Source organism: Embiotoca jacksoni, unplaced genomic scaffold (assembly GCF_022577435.1).
Source record: "Embiotoca jacksoni isolate LCO1_2020_lvr unplaced genomic scaffold, fEmbJac1.0.p SCAF_1, whole genome shotgun sequence".
Lineage (NCBI taxonomy): Eukaryota > Metazoa > Chordata > Actinopteri > Embiotocidae > Embiotoca > Embiotoca jacksoni.
Window position 1 is genome coordinate 4,303,032 of NW_027185229.1, and position 27,161 is coordinate 4,330,192.

Genomic DNA, 27,161 nt, shown 5'->3' on the forward strand with positions numbered 1-27,161 from the left:
GATAAAGACTACATCACAATCATGCAAACCAGACTGGAGTGATCACAATAATTATGTTATATGAGGCTATTGACCGGTAAAGACCATTCAAAATTATAAAAAAAAAAAATTCACGACTCAGGTTTATTATGCATCATTTGGAGCTCATTTTCCTCAATCAAATATATCCCATATGGTCTAGCGGTTAGGATTCCTGGTTTTCACCCAGGCGGCCCGGGTTCAACTCCCGGTATGGGAATGAGGTTTTGAGCTAAAACTCAATAAATAGATCAATAAAACTAAACCTGATATTGGTCACAACCCTGGTGGACAACTGTGTTTCAGCATGTCGTAGCAGCTGACAGCCACACAGTGTCCTCATTCAGTTGAATTAGTAGATCAGCGACCAACTGCTTACTTTAACTAAATGTTGGAAGCAGTGTTTGCATTATAGTGTACTTTCAAACGTGTTTTGTATGATGCGTGAAAAAAACACGGATGTTCCTAAGTATCTTCCTAAGATTTTCCATTAAAACATACTGCATTCAGAACTCAGAACTCACCTCTGGCAAAATCCATCACACAACAATAACACCGTTGTCTGTTTTTCTTGTTTGTTTAAATATAAAAAATAAACATAAAAAAAAACTTTGCACTACTGTTTAGTTAGTTTTAATTTAATTATTCTATTTTATTCAATTTATTGTATATACTGTGCATTTTTATATTTAATATTTTTTACTGTTATTTTATTACTTTCCTGTATCTATAAATACTGCTGTAGCGGAAAAAAAAAATCCCTTTGGGGATTAATAAAGTAACTATCTATCAATCTAAAGCAAACTAAATCTGAGTGCATTGAAAATGTCTCGCGTACAGTAAAAACACTGGGATATGAGTAACTGTATCTGCCAACATTAAAGGCTACCATTGCATTACAGATGGTGTGTGCAACATCTTTTTTTTGTTGCTTGTTGCAAGCATGCACGATATTGGATGTTGTGCCGATATCCGATATGCTGATATACACTGCTTAAAAAAATAAAGGGAACACTTAAACAACACAATGTAACTCCAAGTCATCACACTTCTGGGAAATCAACCTGTCCAGTTAGGAAGCAACACTGATTGTGAATCAATTTCACCTGCTGTTGTGCAGATGGAACAGACAACAGGTAGAAATGAGGCAATTATCAAGACAACCCGATAAAGGAACGGTTCTGCAGGTGGTGACCACAGACCATTTCTCTGTCCTCGTCCTTTCTGGATGATTTTTGGTCCCTTTTGCATTTTGCCGGTGCCCTCACCACTAGAGGTAGCATGAGGCGGTGTCCACAACCCACAGAAGTTGCTCAGGTCGTGCAGCTCATCCAGGATGGCACATCAATGCACGCTGTGGCAAGAAGGTTTGCTGTGTCTGTCAGCACAGTGTCAAGAGCACGGAGGAGATACCAGGAGACAGGCCGGTCCACCAGGAGACGTGGAGGGGGACGTAGGAGGACAACAACCCAGCAGCGGGACCGCTATCTGCTCCTTTGTGCAAGGAGGAACAGGAGGAGCACTACCAGAGCCCTACAAAATGACCTCCAGCAGGCCACTAATGTGCATGTTTTTGCTCAAACTGTCAGAAACAGACTCCATGAGGGTGATACGAGGGCCCGACGTCCACAAGTGGGGTCTGTGCTTACAGCCCAACACCGTGCAGAGCGATTGGCATTTGCCAGAGAACACCAAGATTGGCAGCTTCTCCATCGGTGCCCTGTGCTCTTCACGGATGAGAGCAGGTTCACACTGAGCACATGTGACAGACGTGACAGAGTCTGGAGATGCCGTGGAGAACGTTCTGCTGCCTGCAACATCCTTCAGCGTGACCGGTTTGGCGGTGGGTCAGCGATGGTCTGGGGAGGCATTTCTTTGGAGGGCTGCACAGCCCTCCATGTGCTAGCCAGAGGTACCCTGACTGCCATTAGGTACCAGGATGAGATCCTCAGACCCATTGTAAGACCATATGCTGGTGCAGTGGGCCCTGGGTTCCTTCTGATGCATGACAATGCTCGGCCTCATGTGGCTGGAGTGTGTCAGCAGTTCCTGCATGATGAAGGCATTGATGCTATGGACCGGCCTGCCCGTTCCCCAGACCTGAACCTAATCCAGCACATCTGGGACATCATGTCTTGTTCCATCCACCAACGCCACGTCGCACCACAGACTGTCCAGGAGTTGACTGATGCTTTGATCCAGGTCTGGGAGGAGATCCCTCAGGAGAACATCCGTCGTCTCGTCAGGAGCATGCCCAGGCGTTGTAGGGAGTGCATACAGGCACGTGGAGGCCTCATTTTGACTTGTCTTGAGGAATTTCCACAGAAGTTGGATCAGCCTGTGATCTGATTTTTCCACTTTTATTTTGAGTATGATTCTGAATCCAGACCTCCATGGGATAATGATTTTGATTTCCATTGATCATTCTTATGTTATTTTGTTCTCAACACATTCCACTAAATGTAATGAATAAAGATTTTCAACTGGAATATTTCATTCATTGAGATCTAGGATGTGTTGTTTAAGTGTTCCCTTTATTTATTTGATTGCAGATGCTGATACTGGTAGTTACAACTATACACACATATTTTATTGTTATTTTACAAATTTGTCATGATATGGAACCTTAATATAAGCAATACAATTGGTAGTGCGATGTGACGCCTCCTTGCATGACTGACACAAATTTTAAAACCTTAATCAGCCGATACCAATGACATGTAAATATTATCAGGCATTACAAGCAGGTTGATGGGTGTGGAGCCAATTCCCTTACTTTGAAGTGGTGTAAGAAAATGATCATTTATTGTAAGATTTGGATGAAACTTTTAATTAAAAAAATGTACTGTCATATACATTTTGTAAAAATAAAAGAAAAAAATACTGCATTTGCATTTTGAACGAATATTGGTGAAGTATAATTAGGCTGTGAATAACACGTTATCATGTCTCCACTGCAGAAAAGTAATCCTATACCACTGCCAGTAGATTAATGCCATTTAATTTATCATGTGTAACTTTGTCATCCATATGACACAACCAGGGGAGCGCAGTAGAGTTAGATGCTGTAGTGTAATAAGTGAAGTGAGGGGTTTTGTGGGAGGAGAGGTGTCAGGTTTCGTCTCCCGGGTGGGATCCATTCTGTTCGGGCTTGTTTTGGTTCTGTGTCGGAGTCGTAACGCGGCGCTGCGTGATGCATCTCTTCAGACACTGAAATCCGACTAAATAAAGTCCTGCTGCAGTGGCGGGTACACAAACAGGACGTCTTTTCTGCAGGGCTCACTGACACGGATCCGTACGCTTTCAACTGTCAACATGAGGAGCGAGAGGGAGGACGTCATTTTTCAGGCTCTCCTGTTAATCTACAGTGAGTAGGCTGGAGTTAAACACTGGTTTGCTTTTGTTACATTAAGTTTTGTGCATTAAGTATGATAATATCATTTCATCATTTTAAAAGTCAGCCTCTGATTCTGTTTCCACAAACACATCAAGATAAGTAGACTCTTCTTCTCTGAAATAACTTCTTCTTTTTTTTTCTTGCACTGGATGATGATTTTAAAGTTTTTTAATTATTCACGTTTGAATACATTTTCGGATATGTTGTTGTTCACTTGACCATCTCCAGGCTCATATTAAAGCCAGACTCCGCTTTCCTCCCAGCTTCACATTCGATACACTCACATTCCTGTCAGATTAGTATCACAGAGTCAAATCCTAACAAATCAGGACGGTGTATGAATTTGTTTAAAATCAATGCGCATTGTTTCCAAGGGAAGTTTCTGTTCCTGCTCCACTGACCAGAGAGAGAGAGAGAGAGAGAGAGAAAGAGAGAGAGAAAGAGCGAGAGAAAGAGCGAGAGAGAGAGAGAGAGAGAGAGAGAGAGAGCTCGATCCTTCTACCATCAGAAACACATTTTTAACGCAACAGCCTGCATGCAGTCTGACTAAATCTGTTTAAGTGATTACTCGTTCTACTCTTTCTGTTTCAGTCCCTGTGGCCTGCTTCTTCACTGCAGGTATACCTCTTAGTATGTACGCAGTTGTAATTCATATCTGTTTATGTCTCCTCTGAGATTTTGTGAGCACTAAAACCTCTGCACCTCTCTGTCCTCCAGTCTCATGTCAGTCCGACAGCAGCAGCAGTGTGGTGGTGGCGGGTTATAACCTGAGCGCCCCGGCTGGCTCCAGGATGGTGCTGCAGTGTGTGAGTGGCCGCATGGTGTGGACCAGGGACGGGGTGAGGGACAGACAGAGGGTGGTCCACTGGGACATGTACCGGGCTTATCCGGACTACGCCATGGAGAGGGTGGTGGACATGTTCTCGGCAGGAGACCAGAGGATCTACAACTCCTACAATCTGGGCAGGGTCGGCCTCAGTCCCAAAGCCTTCAAGGATGGAAACTTCTCCCTGGTCATCAAAGGTCACATTCCCTGTCTTTGACTTTGGGTTGCTTACATTTCTCTGTTTGCTTTTATGTGATTTCCATAACTGACCTCATTAATGGGACCAAACTGCTGATTGTATCGTCCATTGTCCCTTTTCTCAGATCATACATTTAGATTTTAATGTCAGTCTGGTACTGTCCATCAGTTTCAGTCCACACAACATGTAATCAAAGTCAAAAAGAAGAGAGAAACTTAAGACAGGCCAGTGGGCATGAAGTTGCATCATTGCCACAGTAATGAGGTTAAAATTGAGGACTGCTGAGGAAATTGGTGGTAATCAAACCAAATCCTGACACATCTTTACTCACATCAGGCCTCATTTTCTGGCGTGCGCTGTGTGCCTTTGCTTTTCTCCCAAATGTTTGATCTTGTAAAAGTGTACACTCTTATGATGGTACCGGAGGTGGTCTTGGTTTCAGGAGAGGTGGGTGACTTCAATCATGAGGCACACAGGCAGGCCTGCTGTTTTAAAAAGCACAATTGTTGGTGTCTGTGGTTGTGGGAAAATCCAGCAATCAGTGGGTGTTTTTTTTTAAGTGAATCTTAAACAGCAACCTGTCTGATTTAAAAAATCATACATTTGACACGATTCCCCACAGAATCAGATAACTTGACATGACATGAGTAATTTTCCAACAGTAAAACCTAAAAAGTTCCATCAGAGCTTCACAAACACGTAAACTGGCCAGTAAGGAATATGTTTTAAACTAAACAGCATTAATCTGCAAATAATGTCAAAAACTAAACCCGCAACTGTCTAATCAATCTAAAAGGCTTTGGATGGCACAAATGTGAAGTATGTATGCTGATCTACTCTATATCAACTTGTACAGTTTCCTAAGTGACTATGACTTCCAGCATGATTGACGTGACGTCATTTGTTGTGTCTCTGCATGTGGTGACAGATGTGACGATGAACGACAGAGGGCTGTACTCCTGTAACCTCCATCATCTCTACTGCCATCTGTATGAGACACTCAGAATCCAACTCAACGTCACCAAATCACGTATGTACCACTGGAACTATAATCAGTATTACTCCACAAACATCCTCTGCACACAACTGACTTAGTTTGTCTTATTGTTGTTGTTTTAAACCATAAAGGCCGTAAAGAACAGCGCTACTGGGATGGACAGAAGGCCGTGTACGTGGTGCTGCTCGGGAGCACTGTGGTGCTGCCATGCATCAACCGGCGCGCTGTGTGGACAGACTGGAGCGAGGAGGAGGAGGACCAGCAGGTGTGTGCGCATGTCTCCTCTGACAGACCAGTCTGAGCTCAGAGTTACTTGTAAATGTGACGAATTACATTATATTGGCTGTGTTTGGTGGCCTCTAGGTGGTCCACTGGGACCGTCAGTCCCCAGGAGTCCGCCATGACCGTGCTGACCGGCTGGTGGACCTTTACGCATCGGGGGAGCAGCGAAGCTACGGGCCCCTGTTCCTCCAGAGGAAGATGAACATTAGCAATCAAGCCTTCGCAGAGGGAGACTTCTCACTTACCATATGGGATCTGCAGGTGTGTATGTCTGAGCATGTGAACAGATAAACAGCAAAGTACACATTGTAAAAATACACTGCTGTGGAAAGAAGTACAGTTCCCGTAATGCTTTTAAATGAGTGTGCCCATGCACTATGAACATTAGGCATTTACAAAAATTGTGTTTGTGTGAGTGTGTATATGTATAGTGTTTTCAGAACACATGGAGCTTTCATTAGTAGTGCAGCTCCCGGCAGGGCAAACTTTATCGCTCCATTGGGAAAATGTGGTTGGCAACCACAATAAGCTGAGCAATAACTTCAATGAAAAAAAAAAAAAAAAGGAAAACAGTTGTTGTCACTTGTTACAAGATCAAGCAGAGACAGGTTTACAGCCATATTTTAGGGAATCTTAAAGGCCCCAGTGGTTTGTAATAGAACTCAGAAATCAGGATATTTAGGTCACATCAGGAGGCTTTTGTCATTTACAGGCACTTAAAATAATAATAATAATTCAGGCAAGAATAAAAAGCTTTCTACTTTAGTGTGTATAATCTTGTATAACTCGGTCACAGTAACACCAATAGTGACTCTGACTGTTGGGGATAAAACTTAAAGAGTGTTTCCTTTCAAAAGAGACCAACCTCATGCTTGTACTACAAATGGTTCAAGAACGGCTTTCATCTTACTTTGGGTCTGCCTTGTTTTATGCTAATTTTTTTACTGGAAGCATAAATAAGCCGATTCTTGAGTCAGTGTACTTACTTTCCACCACTGCTCATGTTGCTGTGCAATCCTCTCCAGTGTTTTTTTTTTGGTGCTTTATACATGATGATGTATCCTACGTGTGTGTTTTGAAAGCCTTCGGACCAGGGGAGGTATTCCTGCCACCTCCATCATCATTACTGCGGTCTACACGAGAGAAGAGAGTTTCAGGTCACAGTGGAGCCGCCACTGATTCAGACCACCGAGCTGGCCAAAGCACTGCCCAGCGAAGACAAAGGTTGACACACACTCACACACACAGTCTCTCTTCCTGCCTATAGTTAAAGGTCAGTGAGTGCTTTAGCAGAGATGCTGTTTTATGACTTCGTGGATTTGAACTATCAATTAGGAGAAATAACGCACACACACACACACACACAGTCACACACATCTGTTCTTCCCTTCACTCTTCCCCTTCGTGCTGTCTTGTTTTGTCCTCATTCGTCTTGCTGTGTCTCCCCTCGGGCTCTCCAAACAGCAGAGCAGCAGTAGAAGAAGAAGAAATGAAAGGCGTGGGTGAAGAATCCCATTCCTCTCTGAAGTTTTCTGTTCATGAGAGAATTTTTTTTTTTTTGCACTGTCAGCTTATCTGACGCCAGACCCCTGAAACCACACACACACACACATGCACACTCACTCACACACATGCACACTCACTCACACACGAAACCCTGCAAGTCTCACCCTCATCGCCTTTCACCTTCTTTCATCTACTTTTTCACACTCCTAGAATGTGTGAAGTTGTCTATATAAGGCTGTTTTATTTTATCCACTGTCCTCCCTGCTGGTCTGTTAGTTTCTCATCTCTCAGTTGTTTAGCTCAGATTCCTCTGCCTGAAAAGCTCTTTCACTGGGTGCATATTAGGAAAAGAGAAAAGAAAAGAGAGACGCGGGGTGGAGGGGCTTGATTGGCATGTCGGCGCTGCCAGCTGCCTACCTCAAATTCTTTGATGATGAGAGAGTTTCTGGTGCATGTGTCTGTTTTTCCAGTAGGTAACTGAAGCAAAGCCGATAATGGCGGACGTATCAATGTGGGAAAATCATTGAGAGAGGTTTAGAAAATGAGAAAGTCCATCTGTGTGTGTGTGTGTGTGTGTGTGTGTGTGTGTGTGTGTGTGTGTGTGAGAGTGCGCCAAGAAGACCGATCTCATTTCAGTGGAATCTCTCGTCTTTTGGACTGAAATCCAGCGCTGCCCACACAATTAATCCTTCACTCCCCGAGCCGTAATAATACAGTAGGATTGTAGCATGGGAATGGTGCTGGTTAGGATTGCGCTGATGTATCTCCAGAGTTTGTATGTGTTCTCCCTCTTTCCTCTCAGACAGGACAGTATGCAGCACTGTGTCGTGTTATCTGTCTTGTTCTGCCCTCTCTGACTGTCTGCTGCCCTGTTGACTTTGGCTTGCTCTTCGCATTCTGCAGAAGTTTCCCTCTTACTTTCGTCTCGGCTCTGTCCTGTTTTTTTTCTTCCTCTTTTGATGATCCCACATGCTCAGGTTTGTATATTTTCAGCACGTTCCTTTCATTTCTCCATCCCCCCTCCGCCTTCACTATAGATAAAGAAAGAGAAATCTTTTCTGAAGTTTATAGACAAGAACGAGAAGAGTGCTTCATCTGCACGGCAGCTGGCCACACAGAGAAAGTTCAACCAGATGGGGGCAGGCGCTGAGGAATCAGGGTTTTCAGATGGAGATATAAAAGGAGAAAAAGAAGTAAGGGGGGAGAGGAGTTTGTTGATGAAGTAGGGAAGAGGAAATGTAGGTCAAGCTCTCTTTCCCTCCCATCGCAGTTACTTCTCTGCACTTTGGGACAAGGAGACACAGTTTGAACACAAACACACATGTTCTCATGTCAGGAGAGGAAAGCTTGAAACTTATTTGGGAATCAAAAGATTTGTAATGGTTTTTTTTTTTTCATGTGCTGAAAGTGTTTGGGATCCCATGGTGAAGCCTTGTCTAGCTTCATTTTGCGAAGGAGGCCTCTGGAGGAAAATCTCACCGTCGTCTTCCTCTCCCTCGGCTCTCCTCCTCTGTTCCGTTCTGTCCTTCCTTCACTCCTCCTGCTCATCGCTTTTTCTGTGTTTTACTGCCAGGAAAAGTAAATCACAGTATGACACTCAGTCTGGATCTCATTTTGGCTCAAATATGTTGAGTCTGAGGTCCACAGCTGCTTCTTGCCTTCCACTTTTTTTTTTTCTAACCCTAAATAAAACCAGGTTTTCCTTCGTCCTCTCAACACTCAGCACTACTGCACCAATCATCTCATGCTGATCCACTAATTATTTCTCACTTCCCTAATGTGTCGGCCAGTTTGTGCAGCGAGGAAGTGCACATGCATGTGCAGCCATGCAGCCAAATGCACACACTGATAATCATCGTTGTGCGGCTTGGAGAGGACTTTGTGCCATGTGTTAGTGCCATTACATGTAGCCTACTGCTGCAAACACACATTAAACACAAACTGCTGAATGCCCTGGGAACAAAGACCAAAGGGGATTGAAGGAGAACGTTACATTGTTTCTGACTTTTAAAGGGAATTATTTCAAACTCCACAAACCCATGAAGTGTTACTCATGAGGCTCTGATCTTGTTTGGTACATCTATCAATCCTCATGATAAGAGAAAAGGGGAAGAACAGAGGAAACCCAGTGCTGACTGCTGCGACTTTTGTACCACTCAGACACCGCTAAGGTTGAGTCACCGCGAGTCATCACCGTAATCCTGCCCGAGCAAAGGCACCACTTTCTCATGCCATTGGGCTACGTCCTCACCACCTTCCTGCTCCTGGCGTTCGTCATCCTCATCATCATCCTCATCACGCGACGATGTCGAACCAAAGGTCTGAACTGCAGCTTCCTGTTCCACTATAGACTTTGAATTTCTTAATCTCATCACATCTTTTTGTGTTTTCAGAGTTCTATCCTCAGGCATCCATGAGGTGAGTCCGGACAACAACAACAACAAAAACCACACACACACACACACACACACACACACACACACTGATGTGTCCCTCTCGCTGTGATAGGTCCAGCAGAAGTCAGAGCAGCTCCGATGAGTTTGAGATGGACGTCACCGAGGTGAACGCGTGCAGTCGGGAGGAGAGAAGATTCGGTGAGTTAGAAGAAAGAGTGGATTGTAAATACACACTCGCTGTCTTTCTCATCTCGACTCTCTCCTGTGTTTAGACTACAAGAACAACCTACTGAAAGAAAAGGTCCACGTGAACACTCAGCCTAAAGTCATCGATCTTGACAAAGGTATGCACACACCCGCACGCACACGCAAAAGTCAGCTGTCATGAATTACCTCCTCAGCCTCCGCCAATTTGTCTTCGCTTCATGCAGAGATGCAGAAGTTTTCAAAGTGAGACGACGAGGAAGAAACTGGAGTCACTGGCTGGTCCAGAGGCTGCGCTCCAAACTAAACACCTCCACGCTGCCCGCCGTCCTGGCAGGAGAGACGCCACAGGGAGAAGATCAGCGTTTGTTGGGAAAAACACTAAAAACAGGTCTTGTGTTGTCAGATGTGTCAGTATTAGATGAACACACAGGAGAGAATTTGTAGTTGTTGTTTCCGTCACTGTGCCACCCTGAGGGGAATCCTAACCAAGCCTCGACCGCTATATGATGGACAAATGTGTTCACACTCTTGAGTTCAATAAAACTGACTCGGTTGTAATTGAGTGAATATGAATTATCTGTATCAAAAATGTAACAAAATGCTTGGTTTTTTTTTTTTTTTTTTTTTTTTGGGGGGGGGGGGGGGGGTTCACTTTGTTTACTCCCCTTTTCTTTTTGGCTTAACTGACTGGACTGAAGCACCGCTGCAGTGTTGCTGTCAGTGTGTCCTGCTTCCTAAAGCTTGAATTAACAGTATGTTATCTGACCATTAAAGCAGTGGATGTGAGAATGTTTTATATTAATGCTCAGACTATACATTTGTGGAATGTTCCTTTTTTGTTGTTTTAATATCACACATTAATGCAATTTTTTGTGAACTGAATGTGCATGGAGGAAATCTTTGGCCTTTTTTTTTTTCTTTTCCACGGAAGGCACGCTGACTCATCATACCTGTAGTCAGACAGGCTGATGAAGGACAGCTCTGTTCAATTCAAGTCATGACACAATAACCAGACCCTGAAACTAAAGCAGCAGTCAGACCAGCTGCCACTTATGCGTCTTTTGCGTTTCTGAGTTAATCATGCTGCCCTCATCCGGTTGTTAAATGTAGTTAAAAGTGTGTTTTGTTCTCTTGTTTTGTGTCAGTCGACATTTTTCCCAGGTCATGTGCGCCCCCTTGTGTGGGAACCACTTTCCTACTTGCTGTATTAGATGTGAAGCGCACTATAAACTCGAAATAAAATCTGCTGTGGCTTTCTTTTGTTACCCAACTTTTTATTTATCTTCATGTGGCACTCCTTTATGCTTCATAACAACTTACCTGCCTATAGAGGATCTGTACTTGTACTGTTAATCCAGTAAAAAAAAAAATAAAAAAAAAAAATTAAAATGCGGTTTTGCAGTTTTTGGATTTGCCTATCACGAGTCTAAAAAGTATAAATGCAACTTTAGAAACTCATTTAATAGAAAGGGAATATTCCATCACATCTGATTCCTTACTATTAAAAATTGCAAAGGAACCGATGGGCTTTTAAGCTGTCTAATGTTTCTAATGTCTCTGGTAGTAGATATCAGCTATTATGTTTTTTTTTTTTTATTTTGTTGTGCTCGGCATAATCATGCCTTAAGTACATGTTAGGTCATAGCTCATTTATTCATTCCTCTGTGTCACAAACAAACAGTCCCTGAATTCAAGACAAATGGCTTTTTATACACTTCGTGAAGTTTGTTTTGTGTACATTTTCTATAAAATACATGTAACTGTAATATACTTTCGATCTAAAAACGGTAGAAAACCCTGGTCAGTCTTGCACTGTTGGACAACGGTGCTGAAGGAAGCAGCTCCTTTAGCACGCGCATTTGTACACATTCACAAGCTCACCCGCGACCTGAATCCAGTACAAGAGTGACGACATTCACAGAACTATAGCGGGTTAGTCGGCTTCTCACTGTCTCGCTCTCCCTTTCTCTCTTTCTGACCACACACACACACACACACACACACACACACACACACACACACACACACACACACACACACACACACACACACACACACACACACACACACACACACAAACACAAACACACACACACGCAGCTAGTCACATAGACAGCCACAGAGGCTATGAGGAAATTCATTCAGTAAGCAAACACGAGAGCAGCGGATATTTGGGGCCACGCTGTGAGTGTTCAGAATCAGAGGGATAATACAGGTAACGGAGAATGCTGAGCAGGCGGGGGACTGGGTGGAGAAAGGACTTGCAACAGGGAGTTTTAAGCAATGAGCTGAACTCGTATCCTCGAACTAATTTCAATTTGAAATGATCCACATGTTTGCTGTTGTTCGTGAGTCAAAAGAACACAAGAGCCGACGCTCTGGACAAAACGAAACCAACCTATGGAATAAGAGAATACACTCCAAAAATTATAACGCAAAAGATTTGAATCTGAACATTTCAAAGAGAAAGCAGAAAATGTGTCTTTGTCTTCGTGCACGTCAGGATAAAAAGAAGATGAATCATATGTCAATCATGGTAAGTTTTTACACCACTGAAGGAGTAGATGTGGTACACATTTACTGTACAATCTGCACTCCACCTCGCTGGAGAAGAGTCTGCCGTGTTTGGGAACTCAAACTGGGCCGATGCCGTCTTTGTCTTCTCGCCCAGCCACAACTGTTCTGCCGAGCGTGCGTGTGTGTGCGCGTGTGTATATGTGTGTGTGTGTGTGTGTGTGTGTGTGTGTGTACAAAGTGCTCGAGTTTAGGGGCACCAGCGGAGGGACTCTCCTCATATATATTGGGCCCCTGGCGGCTCACGGTGCCAAAGGATCTGGATAACTACAACCTACACCCCCTCCGAGGGTTCTATTAACACAAAAAGAGGAGAGGAATAATATTCATGGTCCGATAAAGACAGTCACATTAACTGACTGAAAGAAAATGCCAGTAAAATGCCCGTCTCTCGCCTCGTCTCTTCCTCAGGGTCTTGGTCCAGCCTCTGTTAACTTTACAAAACATGTTAAAGTTTAGACTAAAGCACAGGGGTCCCCCTGGTCAGAAGAGATGCATGGTGGTAGTTGCTGAGGTTTCTGACAGGGGTGGTTCTCTGTGAGCTGGATGGCGGTTGCTTTGGGGCTCCGGGGCTCTTTTAAGTGTCAACCACACGTCCGATGAGGTCCTGCTGAGGGGCCTGCAGGGGTGACGAGCTATCCGGCATAGGAGGGTGAGGGGAGTGGGCCATGCCTGCACCTGAGCTACAGGTCACACAACCCTGGAAGACACAGAAAAGACGGTGAACATGCGGTCCGTGTGCGCCACAGAAAAGGAATACATCTGCTGTGAGTGTGTACTTTCAGATCCATGTCACACCTGTGTGTCTACTTCCGGTGGGAGGGTCTGATGTTTGATCCAGGGATGCACCTCGGCCAGCTCGCCTTTTTGCTCCTTGGTGAACCAGGGCTGGAGGGGCTGAAGAGCTTGAAGCTTCTCCCTATCTTCTGCCAACACCTTGTTCTGGTCCCTGTGGAGCGAGGAGGACAAGCCAGAGGACGCAGAAGATAAGTCAAAGAAATGCATCATATTATTCTACTCTACTGGCCTGAACATAAGCCAGCACAGGATTATGTCGACTCAACACTTTGCCGCGTTAGACCAGGTTGGAGAAATAGCAAAGATGGCAATGCTTAAATCATGGGAACCGAGGCGGAGTCATCAAATAACTTTAAAACAATCACACGGTGTCAGAGAATGTCATTATAATAATGTTAAGGACAAAAACCCCATCTTGATAAATTTGTCTTGAAAATGAGGATCTTTGAGCAGGAACAAAACAGGCTGCTTTAAAGAGCTAAAACCTCAAACACGTTTCTGACTTTCAGCGCTTGAAAAGATGTGTCTTCACTATTATCTCACTTTCGTTCAGCTGAAAGTTTCTGAAATCACAAAAACACCAATTCTGATTGGCTTAGCCAAGATATTTTCATTTCACTATGTTTCACTATTCAGCTACAAAGGATAGGTCAAAGGTCCAACTACTGACGAAGTGGGAGAGTAATGCTGCACTGGGGTGTACAGATTGGGTTTCTGGCCGCACTTCAGTCCGTTATGCCAAAGCAGATGTTTCCCAACAGCTGTTAAAGGCTTTAATAAGACAGATTTTCTCTTTTGTTTATTATTAGCAACAATAGAAACAGGAGGTGTATATGCGTGTACCTGGTGTGAATCTGGTACGTCATCATGACGTGCTCCGGTGTGTGCTGGATCATGCTCCACAGGGAGTTCTCCACCCGAGTGTCGAAGGGGTGTTGGTGCTCTGCCGGGGCTTCCTGGCTCTTATGAGTTTTGTGCGACGTGTCTGACGAATCGTTGCTGGCAAAGTATTTGCTGCTGTTGCTGCTGCCTGTAACCCAGAGACAGCTCTGCATTAGTCACTGTCAACTCAACTGTTAACTGCACGCCAGCGTTCAATTGTCCTGAACTGCAGTGTTTGATCTCATTGTTGTACTCATTTGTAATGTTATTTGTAGTGTAGTACGTAGCATTTAGAAGCGCTGCATACTTGAGAAATGAGAAATTCTGCAGCTGTAGACACAGAATGTAAAACAAGATCATATTAACCAGACTGTCAAGTACACACACGTTTCACAAGTACTGTCATGGAAAAAACGTGTTTGTGTCTGCTTTCCTTATGTGTGTAGGTTTTCTTTCTCACCAGTATGCGAGGTGGAGGTTCCGTTGGAGCCGGAGCCAGATCCAGATCCCAGCGAGCCTCTAGACTCCCCTGATCCGGACCCCGAGGCGTTGGAGCCCGTCCCCGACCTGGCGTCCTCCTGCATCAGCAGGTCCAGCAGCTCACTGGACGTAGACTGGGCATCGTGGTTGCCAGACACACTGGGGGCATCACCCTGGACAAGGCAAAGGTTTACAAGTCAGAAGAACTGTTTATGTATGAGACACGAGGTGAAGTTTTGACAGGCAACATCAGACTCACCTGATCTGCATGATGTTCATGGAGGCTCTCGGCATGGTTGTGCCCGGTGCTGCTCTGCTCTTCATTCGGCTTGGGCAGCTCCTCCTGCAGCAGGTTGAGCTGCAGCGGAGAACTTGAGCGAGAGCTGGAGAATAAAGCCCGAGGCTCCGCTGCTTCCTCCTCCTCCCCGACAGAGGAGCTGGGTCTCGGAGAGCCGAGCAAAAGGCCTGGGGATGTCTGAGTGTGAGGGCCAGGCTCGGCTTGGATCTGAGGCTGAAAGAAGGGGATGCTGCCGGGGGCATAGCTTGTCATGGTGATGGGAGCCTGAGCAGGCGGTGGGAAAATAGACGGATAATCTGGAGTGAAAGTTGGATAGTTGGGCAGTATGACAGCCATGACTGGAGCCACGTAAGGGTTGAAGCTCTGGGCTAAAGCCATTTGCTGCAGGTTGTGAAAGTTCTGGATATTCTGCAAATTTTGAATGGGCTCCATCTGGATCGGTTGCATGCCTGGCAGACTCTGAGCCGTTTGCATGATGTAGCTGAGCTGGTCAGGAGGCTGCAGCACCATAGGATCTGTTCCAGCCAGCTGTTGGGGTCTGGGTGGTTGCTCTGAGCCGGGCTTCCCCATGACGGGGAAGAATGGCACCTGGGGTGGGGATGTTTGGCTGTAGGGGGCCCCCATGTGGGGCTGGGAGGACTCTGAGGAGGGCCAGGAGGAATTGGGGACACGGCGAGGGGGGGCCAGGTGGAGAGGCGTAGCTGTCTGTGGAACCCTGGGGTTTGGCTCGCTTGTGTCTGGGCTTTCCTCTTCGAGGGCGGTTCCAGCCTCCAGCGCTCACCGGTCGTAGGTAGTCTCCTGTAGCAAGACGGAATACGTTTGATCTGGTGTTCAAGTGTCCCTTCAAAAACTTCATCCAGCTTCCTCTAAATCAGCTACCTTACTACACAAACATGCACATACCTGGGTGGTGGGAGTGAGCCATGGAGCTGTTGTCCAGCTGCAGGTAGGAGCTGTAGGGGCTCTGAAGGATGTGATGGCGGAATCGATCCACGTACTCCTGCTCCTCCTTCTGGGTGTGAGCTGACAGCACCTCCTTGGTGAGACCCACAAACTTGGGTTCCTCTGTGGCAGGGCTCGGGGCTGGACGGACCAGGGTCTGAGCAGCATCAGCTGGCTCGCTGCCCATCGGAGCATCTTCCAGTGCTGTGGCCTCTGTGAGAAAACAGACGGACCAAAATAAGGACATTTTACACTTAACCTTTACTTCCTGTGCAACATTTTTCAGAGAATAAGGTTTGAAGCTTTTATAAATATAGAAAAATAATATTACACTGACTATCGATTGGTTACCAGATACTTGCTTCTTAATAATCAATGAGTTTACATCAAACAGTAAGTTTGTTAACATGTAAGATCCACAGAACAGCTGCACACACCGATGTTAGGGCATGTTTATGTACCTGACTCCGGCCGTGGCACGTGGACGATGGTGCTGCTGTACGAGCACTGGCTGGTGACCGAGACGACGCTCATGGCCTTGGTGGACATGGTGATGTCTGTAAGAGGCGCCCCGACTACGGCTGCAGCTGTGGGACCCACTGACACCTTGCTGTCCAACACCACCACTAGGAAGGGAAGGGAGGACAAGAGACAAAGAGTAGAAGATGAAATATTACACTTTTACCCAAACACTATCTTGGGTGGACGTCATTTAATTAGTTCCTGTGCACCCGTTTTATTTTGAGAGTTGCTAATAGTTCTTTCACAGAAGTTTGCGCTAATTTCTGTCCTGTCTGCTCTCCTGTGCTCTCTGTGTGTTTGAGCTCTCAAGGCTGTGCGTGTTTTTACCATCTGAACTGGTCTGAGCTGCATCGGTGGCTCCTACAGGTTTGTCGTCTTCTGAGGTAGAGGAGGATGAAGAAGAGGTGGCCAGGGAACGAGATTCACTCTTCCGCTTAAGTGCTGGACCGGTACAGCTCTCCAAATATCTGGAGCACACAATGACCCCAAACACACACACGGACACACGATAAATAACATGATAGACACTGGGCGCTGCAGTATGAAAAAAACATGTGTCCTGGGACCAGACGATGCCGCTGCCCCCCCCCACACCTGATGATGTTATCCACACAGTTAATTTGCTGATAGGAGGGAATGTGCGTTTGCTTCCTGCTTTCTTCAGGATCTCCGATCTTAGGGTTGGAGGCTGCGGGGGGCAGAGGTGCTGCGGGAATAAAGGGCCATTTAAGCCAATATCAAAATATCTGCCAAGTTAAAAACATGTGTGGTCATGTTTTGTATTTACTATGTAAGCGAATGAATTACCTGCAGCAGGTTTGACAAGAAGTGCAATTTTGTGGCTGGAATCAAGATATGCCTGCTGGCCCCAACTCTTCACTCTGTTCACATCAGCACAGATCTGCTGCAAAGTCATCTGCAAAAACACACACGATGCATCAGGATAATTAACCTTGGAAGAAGAGTTGCAGAACTGCGCAGGAAACAACGGGCTTCTCGGTTGGTGATTTCACTGTGGCGTCTCACCGGTTCCCGGTGCGAGTCCTCCCACAGATTACCATTGCTGTCACTCGAAGAAGCTACGCTGATGTAGTGCTCGTGAGAGCCGTTGCTTCCCAAGCTACCGTAACCACTGGAGCCATTGTTGTGGACCGGCTGTGGAGGAGAGACACAAAGATGTGAAGATACAGAACTCTGATGTACACAAACACACACAGGTAGGAAAAACACCACAGTAAAGATCACTGTAGGTGTGTTTGATTTACATTTGACTAGGAGGTATTAACACCACCGACTTGGAAAGAAGTGACTGTAAGTGTTCTTTTAAAAGTGTGTCTTTTATTTGGATCCAGATATGACAAAATATCCAAATATTTGATCCTTTCTAAAACAGTGTCTTTTAATAAAAATGACATACTGACAGTTATATATAAAAAAGTATTATAACAGCAAATAAAACTGACATTGTGTTGTCATCTTTGTAATTTAAAAAAATAAATGAGATTCGTGAAAAAAGGAAAAGTAGTAAGTATTCATTATACCTTCAAATCAGCAGATTAAGTACCCATGATTAGAATATCCACAGGAAGATATAAGTTTGGACTGGTGTTTGCTTATCAAATTGTGAGGGGGATAATCATACCAACATCTGAAGAGCTCTCTTAAAGCCTTCAGAAAAAAGGATATGGATAACGTCAAACTGGTAAGGCAAAAATCCTCTACATGTAGCAGATGTACATGTAGATTTCAACCACCTGCCAGTGTATCCTGAATAGGCCTGTTTAATGTTTATGACTGTTTAATGCCAAAAGAAGTCTTTTCTGTCTAGAAGTTGACGTTGAACCAAAAGAGAACCCTCGATGGAAATTTGCATGCCGAAGAAGGGCAGGTACCCAAAACGTCAATGCAGTGCATGAATATAAATGATTTCAATTATAGTGATTGACTTTCTTGTTAATTTTCCCAGGAATAAAATAATCACCTGCAAGAAAAGCTTATAAATCTTTGCTTGGAGATCTTTAATTTCCTCATGAGTGACAGGGATGTACTCCTTTGTCTGAGCAGCAAACACATCCTCATTCAGTGGACTCCTACAGACAAAGACAACAGCACAGTGAAGTCATCTTTAATATCAGCTCGTTTAATTAAATGCATTTTCTTAGAAATAAAAAGATCACCACTTTCACACCTGGCCCTCCACCTTGACACCCCTATCTGTCTGTGTGTGGTTCTAATTTTGCGAGGACACTTTTCGCCAACTTACGTCCTGACTTTGTGGCGTCCGATGATGAAGGCCACCTTGCGGCTCCAAGGGTTGATGAAGCTAGACCAGCTGGTGTCCAAGGTGATGTAGTCTCCATTTTGACAGCGCAGACGCACTGGAGAGTGTTCGAACGGGGGCTGGCCCGCATACTTCAGCACTATGCAAGGTATGAAGAGATAAAAGTTGAAATAACGCACTGGTCTGTCCGCACTGGAAGCAAAACCTGGTGAAACTTCAGCAAATTGTTTGTTTGATCTACTGATTATTGGATTCATTTTTCTTAACAGTTAAGTATCCTAAATGTTGAAAAATAATGAAAAATTCCTATTTCAGTCAAGATTTCTTCCTCGTTGAGAAACACCTTTCGAACTAACCTTTGCGGTGCATTGACAGAATGAGGGGACGGTCCTCTGGGTGAATGCACGTCAGCAACGATGTGCCAATCAGATCTTGAGGAAGGTATCCAAGCAAAGGCACAGCCCTGTGGATGGGAACCATCCAATTAGCTTTGTCAACACACAGTATAATGTGATTGCGCACATGTTTGTGCGTGTGTGTGTGTATTGACCTGTCATCAACTTCCAAGAACACACAGCCCGGGGAATGTGTTGTGGTGAAGATGCGTTTGTCCATGGGGATCCGAGGTGCTGCATTAATGAATCATAAACATCAGGACTACGTAACATGCTCTAAATATGCCTCTGCAAACTGATGAGTGCACAGCATGAGGAAGAAGATGTAGTGCTTTTCTTTTCTTTTTTTTTTAGGTCTTTTGCAAAAAGTCCTCATAAACATGAAATTCAGATGGATATATTTTTTTATAGAAATAAACAAAAGTTGCCTGTCTACACAAAAAAAGTTTTTCTTTATTGGGAATGGTAGGTCACGTGATAATAATCATACCTTCATATCCAGAGATGATGCGTTCAGCCAGCACCAGGCAGCACGGCTCCTCCTCCTCCCCGCTGTTTCCTGTTCCCTGCATCTTCAGCAGGTAAGGTGTTATCCGAAATGGGTTGTAACGCATCTCACCCTCACGATCCTTCCCACCCCTGAGACAAATTGTGAAGTTTTCATTTCCATTGCGATACCATGTGAAAAAAGGTAATGGAAAAAAAATTATAATATGGAAAACACTAAAATATGTATTGCTGCACATGATGTTAATAAGCTCTCTATTACACTATTATACAAGTCAATTTGATCTATTAACACTTAAAGACTAAAATAAGGAGGAATTCGATACAAATAAATCTGAGTGATTTTTCTCTCAGTCCAATGGGATTGACAAGATGCCTTGAAAGGTTTTACTGACACCCACTGGTAGACATTGGTAACTGCAGGCAATTTCTTTTTTATTTTCTGGAACAAGGTGTGAAATTATTTTTTTTCTATGATAGATTCTGTAAAGTCACTTATGGATTGGAGGCCTGGGACAGGAAAGTTTGATAATGGAATTGAGAATAAGGAAAAATACTGACCTGATTCTGCAGAAGAAGGACTTGACCTGGGCACAGTCAAACAGAACCCCTGCTGCAGAGACAAAGACCAGAGAGAATTTAAAGGGTTGTCTGTATTATGGTTCTTTAAATTAGATGTTTTACAGAATATCCAGTTAGACACAAAAATGCACACAAGATTTAAATTAAGTCAAAAAGGTGTTTTACAAACACTGTAATAAATTCAATTACAGAGTAAGCTTTAACCAAATATAATCTAAAAATCTAACAAAATGAAAATAATATGTGCAAAACAGACAAATGTCAAATAAAATGTCAAGTCTGAAGAAAGACAAAAAACATTTATTCCTGTTTACAATCACTTACTTATTACGTTAAGAAATTACCAATGTGTATAGGAAGTATCAAAAAGGTAACATTTAAAATGTATTATTGCAGCACCAAAAGGTGCAGTGCACCTAAATAATGTCTTGATGCATCAAAGTTAGGCGCACCAGTGCAACTAATGTAAAAATATCTTCAGCCTTGACTACTGTATGTTATTATGTGTGTTTAAGACACATAACATTCTGGCATTTTTCCTGTAAACATACCAAAACAAAGCACGAGCACAAAAAAAAATAACATGACGTAAAAAGAAACTTAGGAAACAAACAAAACAAAAATATGTGATGTGATCTTAACGTGATGTTGTGTCCAAAAAAAAATTGCAAAGTACACACCTGTGTGCGAGTTGCTCCACGGTGGCAAATGTGGCTGTGCCGTGTGTGAATAGAAGACATTCACATCTTGGTGGAAGAGCAGCTCCACAAACTTGGCGGACTCCAGAAACTTCCTCTTGCAGCACAGGATGCTGGGAGCCTGCTCCGACGCGTACAGCACGCAGCCGCTCGACAGGGAGAAAACCATCAGGAAGGAATCCTACACACAGACACGGAGAGACCAACGCACGCACACGTAGAAAGTCACGCACACAAGCGAGCCGAGTCACAGACACACACACAACGCCGTAAACGCACATACACTCAGACACCCGCTCGGGCGTGAGGCAAAAATAATCAGACACGTGCACATGATGTTTGCTTCTTTAAAGACTGTCCACGAATGCCATGGAGCACTGAATCAATATAAAAAAAAATTAAAAAAGGATGCAAGAACAGCTCACGACAAATCCTCAGACGGTGTTTGTGCTTGTGTGCGTGATTGTGTGCATACCGTGTTTTTAAGGGTGTGCTCAGAGGTGACTCTCTCGAGCTCCTCCAGGGTGCAAACGGTGGCATCCCTCCTCTCATCCTGCCCATTCTGCATCAGCAGCTTGTAGTATTCACTGTTGGCTGCAGACGGCAACACAAACAGACCAAACAAATAAATGAGTCTTCAAACTACAAGGTCTTCTGAGACTCCACGTCTACGGTGGTCTGGTTTAGGCTACCTTGCACTTGCTTGACACAGTTGAGCGCGTAATGTAAGGCATCCACAGTGCTGGCTTTGCTGCGGCAGCGTTTGTCCGACGGAAGCCTCTTTTTCATCTCGGCCACTGTGATCATCACCTGTCTGTGGGCACGCCCTCTGCCACCGCCCACGTTCTCACTGCTACACACAGTCAGAGATGCCATTCAAACACATCCAGGTCACACAGAGAAGACAACACGGTAGATTTGTCACGCAGTTCGTTCAGTGCACGCAGTACAGTATAAAATTTAAAAAAAAACAAACACTTTTCACGAGCATCTGAGATCGATTTTGTCAGTTATCCTAAATAGCGCTTCATTTTATGGTTTCTATTATTTTCATCATTATATTGTCACCGTTATCACCAGATGGAAAAAGGGAACGTTTTTAGAACTTTTTTTTTTTGTGTTAAAATGGTTTGACATCTTCAGCATCAGCTATTGAATGGCACAACAATCAAAAGCAATTTTGTCAGAGAATAAAACCCGGGGGACAAATAACAAAATAAAAGGCCGTGCTGTTCTGAAAGACAGCCACAAGTAACTCAGTGCACTGCAGCTGGATTACCAGAATCCAAGAAAAAACACTTTAATACAAATTTGATTTTACTTCCGTCGCTCTGTTTTTTTCCCAGCTGTTCTAGTCAAAGTAGTTGCCTCTGAACACTGCAACATCGCTTTAAAAAAAAAAAAAAAAAATCTTCAGTGGAGTTAACACGGGTATATCATCTAAAATGGATTGTATTTATTAGAAGAGAAAAGAAAGGTGAATGATTAAGTTACAACCAATAATAAATATGTCTACATATTCATCACAGCTCAACTTTGACAATACCTCGTGCAAAACACTGTAGCGACATCACAGGCACACTGAGGTTCATTTTGATCTGCAAAAATAGTCAGGGCACGTCCAACCGAGCTTGTACCTCTTGGTTGAAGCCGAGGTGGACCCGGTGGCGCTGCCTGGGCTGTGGTTGGCTGAGCAGGAGAGATCATGTGAGCCACTTGTCATCTGCTCGTCTTCCCGCCCCCCCTCTCCGCTCTCCTCTCTCCTGAGGCTCTCCGACTGCCCCCATCTGCCCTGCTGCCCCGACGACACCGTCTCCTCCCGTCCGCCTTCGGGCATGGCTGAAGACAACGCGGGCTCCTCCCCATCTGGACCACTGTTGCCTCCCGGCATCACTGCACTTTGATCGCACATCAGTAGTAGTTTCTCCAGTTACAGTGGGAGGTAGAAGTCTTCATATGTTCAACAGGAAGGAGATGAGTTCCATGTGTTAACAATAAATGAAGCTTCATTCAGTCACTGAACAATGCTGGATGGGATTGACTGTCTTGAGCACTGCAAGATAAGAGGAAACAAAAAGAGATGATAAGAAATAGAATCAGAATGAAGTTTGATAGTTTCTGAGCTGTGGGACCACTGAGCCTGGAAAAATTAATCTATCTGAGGCAGGCGGGGTGGAATTCTTCTTTTTTTTTAATCTGGCACATTCATTCCCTTGGACTCTCAGACGAATTCATTGGATTATGCCAATCAATGGTCAGAGATATCAGAGGAATCCCTCCCATTCTTGTGTAATTCGATATTTTAGGAACCTCTTCAGGGAATTTCAAAAAATTTGCCGCAAACATTCACTTGGAACATAATGTTCTACAAAAACCCTTTTCTGGCCATTAATCAATACCACAGCAGTGGAACAGAAGGGGACACTGTGCCCATATTTCACTATTAGTCACACTAATCCATCAAGACACTGTGGTGATTGTATAGATATTCTGTGCTGTTAGGATTGAAGATGTGAGTGAAGCATCCATGTTTTAAAATTGATAGCTTCTTTGCAATACCAAAATATATAAGTTCAGACAGATATGGATGTAAACTACAACTTAAAGATGTTAGCAGAGGCATAATTCCACAAGGCAGTAATAATTAATTTTGCAAATGTGAAAAAACACAATCTGCCTTATTATGTAATACTATTGGACCATCTGTCCATTACGCTGACTCACTGCTTTGTGACTCACTCCCATCATCCACAATCTACAGCACATTTCATCCGTCAATACTGCTGAGACCAGGTACAGCTGTGCCAGTCATTACACACCACCAGGAACACAATAACAATGTGATACTCTGTTGCATAATAGCTGCAAGTCAAACAGAAGGGACTCGTGTATTTAAATGTTTGTAACCCCGCCTATATGGCCTTCAGGTTAGACACAATATTTTCACATCGTTCTTGTTTAAATCCTGTATTTATTTATTTTTAAACCAAATTCAAAACAACATTACAAAGGAAACTGATGGCAATGTATTTGCCTTCTGACTGCCTTTGGCCAGGTCTTTTTTTCACTGATTTTAATAAGAATAATGTGCAAACTCAAACTGCAGCTGCCACCACGTCCACATGGCAGTAAGACAAGACAAGAGGCCGAGAGGCAAATGCGGGAGCCAGTGAAAATATCCTGCCTCGCTCATCGGGTTGTCACAGCAGCGTTACATAACCGGTCTGCTCAATTCAGCTTAGTGCATTAATGACGGTGCTATTACTTGAGACAATACACCTGCACTGACACGTAACTCACAGCCACAAACACATGATTACCGCGGTGTCCGTACAGTTTGAGCTTAATTATGCAGCACATAAACATGCTCAGCCACCTTGTTGCTCTGTGCTCCGCCCCCTCCCTCCCTCCCTCCCTCCGCCAGCCACACACACACACACACACACACACACACACACACACACACACACACACACACACACACACACACACACACACACACACACACACACACACACACACACACACCTCAGAGAGGAAAAGTGTGTTGTGCTAAAACTCCTGGTAATTAATATAAAATACTCATTTTAGAGGCTATAGTTTGTGAAGTGCTTTTAATTATTTATTCCACTCTCGTTGACATAAATGGAGTGAACTAGATAATAGTTCACTCCATTAACCCTCGTGTTGTCCTTGGATCAAAATGACCCGCAGTTGTGTTCAAGCAAGTTCTGTTTTATTTTCATATTTTTTGGGATCGTTGGTGACAAGGAGGCTGTGAGGGTTTCTTTAAAGAATGATGACTAATGATCCCAAAAAATATAAAAATATAGAAATAAAATAGAACTTGGTTGAACACAGCTGCGGGTCATTTTGACCCGAGGACAACAGGAGGGTTAATAGCATCACCAATGATGATTATAGCATCACCAACTACATCCTCCTAAAAGGCCATATATCTAAATCAATACATCTTTAAAATATGATCTATTCATGTTTTTTTTTTACAGTGGTAACGGTCTGTATTCATCAGTAATGTTTGCAGGCATATAAATTTTTACCGGTCGTACATAAAGTTGATTTTTAATCTATGAATTATGCTGTGGAATTGCCTATAGGCACAAAACAAAAAAATACTGAGTGAATGGGGCTTTAAACACTTGAGGGAAATGTTTGGCTTTAGAGTCAAAATAATGTATTAAAGAGTATTTTCCAATATAAATATCATTGAAAGCATGGCAAATAAGAGAAACAGTGATGAATTGTGTTCCATTGTTACGCTATTGTATTACATGATACCAAACCTATCAACACCAAAAACCTATAACTAATTTGATCAGCATTTAACAACAGCTTCCTCGGAATAACTCATTTGGACAACAGACATGCATCAAACAATTATGTGGTTAGACCATATTTTATCGCAACATAATTATTCTGAATGTCAATTAATGATTATATTGCATTTTAAGTTAAATAGGAATCTAGAACAACCGCTGTTATACTAAAATAGCTGCCCATCTCATCAGAACTGGTTCCAACACCTAATGTGTAGTAAATACCACGTTGCAACAGCAATGCTTGTTTATTTGAGCAGAAAACTCTGTTATTAGGAAGTGAAGCAACATGCTTCAGGAAGCCTTTTTTCAAACAATACAAATAACAAGTGGTGAAAGACAAACAGGAATTCCAGTTGAAGAATTAATTTATAGATGAATGCAACATCTTGTGTGAAAAGCGAATAAGAAACTTATTTACACTCCAATTTCATGATTTCAACCATCTCTAGTGGGGTGAAGTCTTTCTGAGCCTTGCTACACACTAAATTACAGCGGGGAGGGATATACATCCCCAGACCTACAACATTTAGTTACGGAATCACAATATTATATAACACACATTCATGGGCTGGCAACATGTAAATGACCCTGCACTTAACAGTCATTTTATGAAGGAAAATCCTTAAGAAGATTTAATTAAAATGGGTCCACTGGCCTGCGACAAGGTAAATATTTATGGGGTTAAAGTACATGGAGACAGAAGTAGTATCGTGAGGTCATAGGTACATCTGTACATAGGTAAAAATTAAGACTGCAATTAAGTTAACAAATCAACCCCCCCCCCCCCCAAAAAAAAAAAAAAAAAGTCAAGGGTTTAGTTAAGGCTCAACACTCGTGCCTGTTTGTCATGCTTTCCTTTGCAAGAAAGAAAAAAAAAGTTTCTAGAGGTCAAGACCATCTCACAACCACCCCCCACCCCTCCCACCCCCCCCCCCCCCCCCCCCCACACACACACACACACACACTCAAAACAAGCCTGCCACTCATTTGTCGGTTCACTTTCCCCACTCCACACATAAACCCAGTAACCTTAATACCCTGCGTCACCACCGCACAGCTTAAGGCTTCGAGGACAGACAGCTACAACTCCTCCAGTGAAACAATAAACCTGCAGCACACCAAACGACACAATGTGCCACGTTATTATTGACAGTACACCGTGAATGCTGGTCGGAGCAAGTGTGAAGACAGCAGTTGTTTTAAGAGCTGAGGTTTCAAATATCACGTAAACTGATAGCTTGCTGGCTGTTATATGAGCGAATATGATGTCTGTAATACTTAGCAGGCGTGTCGGTGCAACATCAGTTCGTCTGTTACCGACTCGCTCTCCAACTCGTTAGCCGCAGCCTGCTGACTTGTGGCAGACATGTCATTTAGCTTACGTATTAGCAATACACACGGCTGGCACATGCGAACAGCCAAGTCAGACAGCAGAAGGACGTAATCGCTCAATAAACACACACAACAGTACGTTAGGACTAAACTATGCAACAACACGATGATGTTACATTTGTTTACATCCACTGTTCTCTCGTGGCAGCCGCCGTGATGAGGCGGTTAGCTAGCATATGTAGTTGAATCTAGTTCGGTCTTCTGATTGAATATTTACCTTTTCCGACTCCACGTGTGTCTTAAGCTTTAATGTCCAAAAACTGAGAGTCTTCTAAATTCACCGCCGGGTCGCATCAGAGGTATTTTTTTTTTTGTTTTTTTTTTGTTCATTTGATTCTCAATCACGTTGCTAAATCGTCATCTATTCCAGAGCGTTTGACACATTTGTGCAACGTGAGTCCGGGCGCAGCTCAGACACGCCCACTGCGCGGTGATTGGACAGATTAATTTGCATCTATCGTTTGATTGGGCAGAGGGTCCGAGATGAGCGTTCAGCCTGTCAGGACTTGCTCCCGGTTCACGTGGACTTTCATGTTACACAATAGACAGACAACAAGCTCGGAGCAGCCTGCGCAAAGCAAAGACTCACTACGAAATCTCTGCATTTACCCCTCCACAACTGAATGAATGAGCATTGCCGCT

At 43.8% G+C, this 27,161-nt stretch overlaps 2 protein-coding genes and 1 non-coding gene across 4 annotated transcripts; 2 read left to right on the forward strand and 1 right to left on the reverse strand.

Annotated features, from left to right (window-relative positions):
* Positions 1 to 166: 166 nt before the first annotated feature.
* On the forward strand, positions 167 to 238 carry trnae-uuc (transfer RNA glutamic acid (anticodon UUC)). Its single transcript has one exon. It is a non-coding gene; the product is annotated as a tRNA-Glu (tRNA).
* A 2,916-nt stretch (positions 239 to 3,154) lies between these two features.
* LOC138202838 (matrix remodeling-associated protein 8-like) lies at positions 3,155 to 10,452 on the forward strand. 2 transcript variants are annotated; one of them, XM_069157138.1, is made up of 12 exons: positions 3,155 to 3,385; positions 4,007 to 4,033; positions 4,133 to 4,438; positions 5,369 to 5,470; positions 5,569 to 5,702; positions 5,801 to 5,980; positions 6,802 to 6,943; positions 9,386 to 9,544; positions 9,619 to 9,643; positions 9,734 to 9,819; positions 9,894 to 9,965; positions 10,053 to 10,452. In XM_069157138.1, the coding sequence occupies exons 1-12, from the start codon at positions 3,334 to 3,336 to the stop codon at positions 10,073 to 10,075; spliced, it is 1,308 nt and encodes a 435-aa protein (XP_069013239.1). In that variant the 5' UTR covers positions 3,155 to 3,333; the 3' UTR covers positions 10,076 to 10,452. The 2 variants fall into 2 exon arrangements, with proteins under 2 accessions (XP_069013239.1, XP_069013248.1); XM_069157147.1 differs by lacking the exon at positions 9,386 to 9,544.
* Positions 10,453 to 11,462: 1,010 nt separating this feature from the next.
* Positions 11,463 to 26,916, reverse strand: per3 (period circadian clock 3). The gene is given in 23 exon segments (XM_069157160.1): positions 11,463 to 13,102; positions 13,201 to 13,351; positions 14,044 to 14,230; positions 14,543 to 14,735; positions 14,822 to 15,542; positions 15,544 to 15,658; positions 15,764 to 16,015; positions 16,264 to 16,428; positions 16,652 to 16,791; positions 16,919 to 17,030; positions 17,132 to 17,240; positions 17,351 to 17,479; positions 18,306 to 18,414; positions 18,588 to 18,744; positions 18,962 to 19,068; positions 19,156 to 19,234; positions 19,491 to 19,639; positions 20,069 to 20,120; positions 20,770 to 20,968; positions 21,263 to 21,381; positions 21,480 to 21,640; positions 22,425 to 22,840; positions 26,737 to 26,916. Coding segments are annotated over 22 exon segments (3,804 nt in total). The 5' UTR covers positions 22,700 to 22,840; positions 26,737 to 26,916; the 3' UTR covers positions 11,463 to 12,979.
* Between the last annotated feature and the right edge of the window lie 245 nt (positions 26,917 to 27,161).

Bases quoted from the DNA above. Each gene is read 5' to 3' on its own strand.
- LOC138202838 (XM_069157138.1), top strand. From the start codon at position 3,334: ATGAGGAGCGAGAGGGAGGACGTCATTTTTCAGGCTCTCCTGTTAATC. The intron at 9,644-9,733 runs GTGAGTCCGGAC...TCGCTGTGATAG, and splicing joins TATCCTCAGGCATCCATGAG to GTCCAGCAGAAGTCAGAGCA. The intron at 9,820-9,893 runs GTGAGTTAGAAG...TCCTGTGTTTAG, and splicing joins TCGGGAGGAGAGAAGATTCG to ACTACAAGAACAACCTACTG.